Below are 7500 nucleotides of genomic sequence, written 5' to 3' on the forward strand. Positions count from 1 at the left end.
TGTGTGTGTGTGTGTGTGTGTTTGTAGGTGTGTGTGTGTGTGTGTCAGAGAGAGAGCACATTTACCACAAGTTTGTTGGTGATTTTGGCCGAGACGAAGCCGAAGGCGAGGATGTAGAGACAGGGGTGTTTCTCAAACAGCTGGACGGCGGATTTTTTATAGATCATCATAGCGAGCAATATAACAGAGCCGATGTGCAGGACTGGAGATAACACACTGGTGCCCTGGCCAAGGACACACACACACACACACACACGAGTATATGCAGTAATAATAAAATAAATAAATAAATATACATACACATCTCAGTGTGTGTGTGTGTGTGTGTGTGTGTGTGAGAGAGACTCACTGCGATGGTGGACCCATTTTTTCCGACTCCTCCTGTGAAAATGACTCTAAAATAATTAGTGCAGCAAATCACGGCACCAACAAATGTACACAGCGCTGGGATAATCTTCATCTGGATGTTTAATACTGGGATCTGGCAACACACACACACACACACACACGTCCTTGTTACCCCGCACTACGCTCCGATTAGTGAGGTTACACAAAATACACCTTTGCCACAAAATCACTCCATTCAATACAGATGTTAATTAGAACTCACGGCATTAGTCTGTTTACGATTAAACACACAGCATCAACAACGATTGGTTTCAGCACTTCATCAGGAATTAGTTCTCATTCATTATTCATCATTATTAAAGATCAATTGTGAAGATTGTGAATTACCAGAGCCTGCCAGAAAGCAGATCCGCCCACTGCAGCCAGCAAATACATCACCATAATGAAGATCTGCACCTCAGTCACATCAATGCTGACACACACACACACACACACAGGAAGAGGTGGTGAGGTAGAGAGGGAAGGAAGGAGGGAGGAACAGTGTGAAAAACAGAAAGAGACAGATGGAAGAGAGCAGCGTTAGTGACGGCACTAAACTCTGGACACAGTTTTGTGGGCAGGATTAAGCAGGAAGCCGATTGGTTTATTCCTGGTGTTAGAGCAGCTGTGATTGGCTGATCGGTGCTGGATTTTTACCATTATGCTCCAGAATTTCGGGCCTACGATGGAGGTGAAAATGTGCAGCAGAGCCAAAGACAGCTGCAGCTCTGTACTGTCAAATCTATACAGTGTTACACAGAGGGACATATCACAGTTCTGCCCACTACTGACCAACAGAACAACACTCACAGAGTTAACATTATACCCACTGTGCTGTGGTGAAATGGTCCGTTATACAGCGCTTTCTTTCATGGACTTACCCAGAACCAGGAAACACACTACACAACAATAACACACACACACAGGTTTCTGACAGTAACAGTTGTGGAAGCTGCTGCTCCTCACCTCGTGTTTACAGTGAGCTTGAGGTGAGAAGGCAAGTCTGAGAGAGTACACTACAGACAATCCCAGGTTCCTGTGGTCCAGTTCACCCAAAAAAAAGGTGTCCGAGTGTGTGTGTGTTCAGTAATGTAGTTGAGGAGTGTGTGTGTGTTCAGTAATGTAGTTGAGGAGTGTGTGTGTGTGTGTTCAGTAATGTAGTTGAGGAGTGTGTGTGTTCAGTAATGTAGTTGAGGAGTGTGTGTGTGTGTGTGTTCAGTAATGTAGTTGAGGTGTGTGTGTGTTCAGTAATGTAGTTGAGGAGTGTGTGTGTGTGTGTTCAGTAATGTAGTTGAGGAGTGTGTGTGTGTGTGTTCAGTAATGTAGTTGAGGAGTGTGTGTGTGTGTGTTCAGTAATGTAGTTGAGGAGTGTGTGTGTGTGTGTGTGTTCAGTAATGTAGTTGAGGTGTGTGTGTGTGTTCAGTAATGTAGTTGAGGTGTGTGTGTGTGTTCAGTAATGTAGTTGAGGTGTGTGTGTGTGTTCAGTAATGTAGTTGAGGAGTGTGTGTGTGTGTTCAGTAATGTAGTTGAGGTGTGTGTGTGTGTGTGTTCAGTAATGTAGTTGAGGTGTGTGTGTGTGTGTGTGTTCAGTAATGTAGTTGAGGTGTGTGTGTGTTCAGTAATGTAGTTGAGGAGTGTGTGTGTGTGTGTGTTCAGTAATGTAGTTGAGGAGTGTGTGTGTGTGTGTTCAGTAATGTAGTTGAGGAGTGTGTGTGTGTGTGTTCAGTAATGTAGTTGAGGTGTGTGTGTGTGTTCAGTAATGTAGTTGAGGAGTGTGTGTGTGTTCAGTAATGTAGTTGAGGTGTGTGTGTGTGTTCAGTAATGTAGTTGAGGAGTGTGTGTGTGTGTTCAGTAATGTAGTTGAGGTGTGTGTGTGTGTGTGTTCAGTAATGTAGTTGAGGTGTGTGTGTGTGTGTGTTCAGTAATGTAGTTGAGGAGTGTGTGTGTGTGTGTTCAGTAATGTAGTTGAGGAGTGTGTGTGTGTGTGTTCAGTAATGTAGTTGAGGAGTGTGTGTGTGTTCAGTAATGTAGTTGAGGTGTGTGTGTGTTCAGTAATGTAGTTGAGGAGTGTGTGTGTGTGTGTTCAGTAATGTAGTTGAGGAGTGTGTGTGTGTTCAGTAATGTAGTTGAGGAGTGTGTGTGTTCAGTAATGTAGTTGAGGAGTGTGTGTGTGTTCAGTAATGTAGTTGAGGAGTGTGTGTGTGTTCAGTAATGTAGTTGAGTGTGTGTGTGTGTGTTCAGTAATGTAGTTGAGGAGTGTGTGTGTGTTCAGTAATGTAGTTGAGGAGTGTGTGTGTGTTCAGTAATGTAGTTGAGGAGTGTGTGTGTGTTCAGTAATGTAGTTGAGGAGTGTGTGTGTGTTCAGTAATGTAGTTGAGTGTGTGTGTGTGTTCAGTAATGTAGTTGAGGAGTGTGTGTGTGTTCAGTAATGTAGTTGAGTGTGTGTGTGTGTTCAGTAATGTAGTTGAGGAGTGTGTGTGTTCAGTAATGTAGTTGAGGTGTGTGTGTGTGTTCAGTAATGTAGTTGAGGTGTGTGTGTGTGTTCAGTAATGTAGTTGAGGTGTGTGTGTGTGTGTTCAGTAATGTAGTTGAGGAGTGTGTGTGTGTTCAGTAATGTAGTTGAGTGTGTGTGTGTTCAGTAATGTAGTTGAGGAGTGTGTGTGTGTGTTCAGTAATGTAGTTGAGGAGTGTGTGTGTGTTCAGTAATGTAGTTGAGTGTGTGTGTGTGTGTTCAGTAATGTAGTTGAGGAGTGTGTGTGTGTTCAGTAATGTAGTTGAGTGTGTGTGTGTTCAGTAATGTAGTTGAGTGTGTGTGTGTGTGTTCAGTAATGTAGTTGAGGTGTGTGTGTGTTCAGTAATGTAGTTGAGGAGTGTGTGTGTGTTCAGTAATGTAGTTGAGGAGTGTGTGTGTGTTCAGTAATGTAGTTGAGGAGTGTGTGTGTGTTCAGTAATGTAGTTGAGGAGTGTGTGTGTGTGTGTTCAGTAATGTAGTTGAGGTGTGTGTGTGTGTTCAGTAATGTAGTTGAGGAGTGTGTGTGTGTGTGTTCAGTAATGTAGTTGAGGTGTGTGTGTGTGTGTGTTCAGTAATGTAGTTGAGTGTGTGTGTGTGTGTGTTCAGTAATGTAGTTGAGGAGTGTGTGTGTGTTCAGTAATGTAGTTGAGGAGTGTGTGTGTGTGTTCAGTAATGTAGTTGAGGAGTGTGTGTGTGTTCAGTAATGTAGTTGAGGAGTGTGTGTGTGTGTTCAGTAATGTAGTTGAGGAGTGTGTGTGTGTGTGTTCAGTAATGTAGTTGAGGAGTGTGTGTGTGTGTGTTCAGTAATGTAGTTGAGGAGTGTGTGTGTGTGTGTTCAGTAATGTAGTTGAGGTGTGTGTGTGTGTTCAGTAATGTAGTTGAGGAGTGTGTGTGTGTGTGTGTTCAGTAATGTAGTTGAGGTGTGTGTGTGTGTTCAGTAATGTAGTTGAGGTGTGTGTGTGTGTTCAGTAATGTAGTTGAGGAGTGTGTGTGTGTGTTCAGTAATGTAGTTGAGGAGTGTGTGTGTGTTCAGTAATGTAGTTGAGGAGTGTGTGTGTGTGTTCAGTAATGTAGTTGAGGAGTGTGTGTGTGTGTTCAGTAATGTAGTTGAGGAGTGTGTGTGTGTGTTCAGTAATGTAGTTGAGGTGTGTGTGTGTGTTCAGTAATGTAGTTGAGTGTGTGTGTGTGTGTTCAGTAATGTAGTTGAGTGTGTGTGTGTGTGTTCAGTAATGTAGTTGAGTGTGTGTGTGTGTGTTCAGTAATGTAGTTGAGGTGTGTGTGTGTGTGTTCAGTAATGTAGTTGAGTGTGTGTGTGTGTGTTCAGTAATGTAGTTGAGTGTGTGTGTGTGTGTTCAGTAATGTAGTTGAGGAGTGTGTGTGTGTTCAGTAATGTAGTTGAGTGTGTGTGTGTGTGTTCAGTAATGTAGTTGAGTGTGTGTGTGTGTGTTCAGTAATGTAGTTGAGTGTGTGTGTGTTCAGTAATGTAGTTGAGGAGTGTGTGTGTGTTCAGTAATGTAGTTGAGGAGTGTGTGTGTGTTCAGTAATGTAGTTGAGTGTGTGTGTGTGTGTTCAGTAATGTAGTTGAGGAGTGTGTGTGTGTTCAGTAATGTAGTTGAGGTGTGTGTGTGTGTGTTCAGTAATGTAGTTGAGGAGTGTGTGTGTGTGTTCAGTAATGTAGTTGAGGAGTGTGTGTGTGTGTGTTCAGTAATGTAGTTGAGGAGTGTGTGTGTGTGTTCAGTAATGTAGTTGAGGTGTGTGTGTGTGTGTTCAGTAATGTAGTTGAGGAGTGTGTGTGTGTTCAGTAATGTAGTTGAGGAGTGTGTGTGTGTGTGTGTTCAGTAATGTAGTTGAGGAGTGTGTGTGTGTTCAGTAATGTAGTTGAGGAGTGTGTGTGTGTGTTCAGTAATGTAGTTGAGTGTGTGTGTGTGTGTTCAGTAATGTAGTTGAGGTGTGTGTGTGTGTTCAGTAATGTAGTTGAGGTGTGTGTGTGTGTGTTCAGTAATGTAGTTGAGGTGTGTGTGTGTGTTCAGTAATGTAGTTGAGGAGTGTGTGTGTGTTCAGTAATGTAGTTGAGGTGTGTGTGTGTGTGTTCAGTAATGTAGTTGAGGAGTGTGTGTGTGTTCAGTAATGTAGTTGAGGAGTGTGTGTGTGTTCAGTAATGTAGTTGAGGAGTGTGTGTGTGTGTGTTCAGTAATGTAGTTGAGGTGTGTGTGTGTGTTCAGTAATGTAGTTGAGGAGTGTGTGTGTGTGTTCAGTAATGTAGTTGAGGTGTGTGTGTGTGTGTTCAGTAATGTAGTTGAGGAGTGTGTGTGTGTTCAGTAATGTAGTTGAGGAGTGTGTGTGTGTGTTCAGTAATGTAGTTGAGGAGTGTGTGTGTGTTCAGTAATGTAGTTGAGGTGTGTGTGTGTGTGTGTTCAGTAATGTAGTTGAGGTGTGTGTGTGTGTTCAGTAATGTAGTTGAGGAGTGTGTGTGTGTTCAGTAATGTAGTTGAGGAGTGTGTGTGTGTGTTCAGTAATGTAGTTGAGGTGTGTGTGTGTGTTCAGTAATGTAGTTGAGGTGTGTGTGTGTGTGTTCAGTAATGTAGTTGAGGTGTGTGTGTGTGTTCAGTAATGTAGTTGAGGTGTGTGTGTGTGTTCAGTAATGTAGTTGAGGAGTGTGTGTGTGTTCAGTAATGTAGTTGAGGAGAGTGTGTGTGTTCAGTAATGTAGTTGAGGAGTGTGTGTGTGTGTTCAGTAATGTAGTTGAGGTGTGTGTGTGTGTTCAGTAATGTAGTTGAGGTGTGTGTGTGTGTGTTCAGTAATGTAGTTGAGGTGTGTGTGTGTGTGTTCAGTAATGTAGTTGAGGAGTGTGTGTGTGTGTTCAGTAATGTAGTTGAGGAGTGTGTGTGTGTGTTCAGTAATGTAGTTGAGGAGTGTGTGTGTGTTCAGTAATGTAGTTGAGGTGTGTGTGTGTTCAGTAATGTAGTTGAGGTGTGTGTGTGTGTTCAGTAATGTAGTTGAGGAGTGTGTGTGTGTTCAGTAATGTAGTTGAGGAGTGTGTGTGTGTGTTCAGTAATGTAGTTGAGGTGTGTGTGTGTTCAGTAATGTAGTTGAGGAGTGTGTGTGTTCAGTAATGTAGTTGAGGAGTGTGTGTGTGTTCAGTAATGTAGTTGAGGTGTGTGTGTGTGTGTTCAGTAATGTAGTTGAGGTGTGTGTGTGTGTTCAGTAATGTAGTTGAGGTGTGTGTGTGTGTTCAGTAATGTAGTTGAGGTGTGTGTGTGTGTTCAGTAATGTAGTTGAGGTGTGTGTGTGTGTTCAGTAATGTAGTTGAGGTGTGTGTGTGTGTGTTCAGTAATGTAGTTGAGGTGTGTGTGTGTGTGTTCAGTAATGTAGTTGAGGTGTGTGTGTGTGTGTGTTCAGTAATGTAGTTGAGGTGTGTGTGTGTGTGTGTTCAGTAATGTAGTTGAGGTGTGTGTGTGTGTGTTCAGTAATGTAGTTGAGGTGTGTGTGTGTGTGTGTTCAGTAATGTAGTTGAGGTGTGTGTGTGTGTTCAGTAATGTAGTTGAGGAGTGTGTGTGTGTTCAGTAATGTAGTTGAGGAGTGTGTGTGTGTGTGTGTTCAGTAATGTAGTTGAGGTGTGTGTGTGTGTTCAGTAATGTAGTTGAGGAGTGTGTGTGTGTGTTCAGTAATGTAGTTGAGGAGTGTGTGTGTGTTCAGTAATGTAGTTGAGGTGTGTGTGTGTGTGTTCAGTAATGTAGTTGAGGTGTGTGTGTGTGTTCAGTAATGTAGTTGAGGTGTGTGTGTGTGTGTTCAGTAATGTAGTTGAGGTGTGTGTGTGTGTTCAGTAATGTAGTTGAGGAGTGTGTGTGTGTTCAGTAATGTAGTTGAGGTGTGTGTGTGTGTGTTCAGTAATGTAGTTGAGGAGTGTGTGTGTGTTCAGTAATGTAGTTGAGTGTGTGTGTTCAGTAATGTAGTTGAGGTGTGTGTGTGTTCAGTAATGTAGTTGAGGAGAGTGTGTGTGTTCAGTAATGTAGTTGAGGAGTGTGTGTGTGTGTTCAGTAATGTAGTTGAGGTGTGTGTGTGTGTTCAGTAATGTAGTTGAGGTGTGTGTGTGTGTTCAGTAATGTAGTTGAGGTGTGTGTGTGTGTGTTCAGTAATGTAGTTGAGGAGTGTGTGTGTGTGTTCAGTAATGTAGTTGAGGAGTGTGTGTGTGTGTTCAGTAATGTAGTTGAGGAGTGTGTGTGTGTTCAGTAATGTAGTTGAGGTGTGTGTGTGTGTGTTCAGTAATGTAGTTGAGGAGTGTGTGTGTTCAGTAATGTAGTTGAGGAGTGTGTGTGTGTTCAGTAATGTAGTTGAGGTGTGTGTGTGTGTGTTCAGTAATGTAGTTGAGGTGTGTGTGTGTGTTCAGTAATGTAGTTGAGGTGTGTGTGTGTGTTCAGTAATGTAGTTGAGGTGTGTGTGTGTGTTCAGTAATGTAGTTGAGGTGTGTGTGTGTGTTCAGTAATGTAGTTGAGGAGTGTGTGTGTGTGTTCAGTAATGTAGTTGAGGTGTGTGTGTGTGTGTTCAGTAATGTAGTTGAGGTGTGTGTGTGTGTGTGTTCAGTAATGTAGTTGAGGAGTGTG

The 7500-nt window shown here is 42.7% G+C and overlaps 1 protein-coding gene across 3 annotated transcripts in view; it reads right to left on the minus strand.

The window, feature by feature from the left end:
- Positions 1-7500, minus strand: part of cept1b (choline/ethanolamine phosphotransferase 1b) — a 29522-nt gene that overhangs the window by 14987 nt on the left and 7035 nt on the right. For 2 of the 3 annotated variants that reach the window (XM_058374022.1, XM_058374020.1), the window contains exons 6-8: positions 736-820; positions 350-481; positions 66-224 (exon numbers count right to left, since the gene is read on the minus strand). In XM_058374022.1, the coding sequence (XP_058230005.1) occupies positions 66-224; positions 350-481; positions 736-820 (376 nt within the window). Of the gene's footprint in view, positions 1-65; positions 225-349; positions 482-735; positions 821-1044; positions 1130-7500 lie in introns of all 3 variants that reach the window. The other variant, XM_058374021.1, reaches the window with a different exon arrangement.

Source organism: Hemibagrus wyckioides, linkage group LG21, assembly GCF_019097595.1.
Source record: "Hemibagrus wyckioides isolate EC202008001 linkage group LG21, SWU_Hwy_1.0, whole genome shotgun sequence".
In the NCBI taxonomy this organism is placed as follows: domain Eukaryota; kingdom Metazoa; phylum Chordata; class Actinopteri; order Siluriformes; family Bagridae; genus Hemibagrus; species Hemibagrus wyckioides.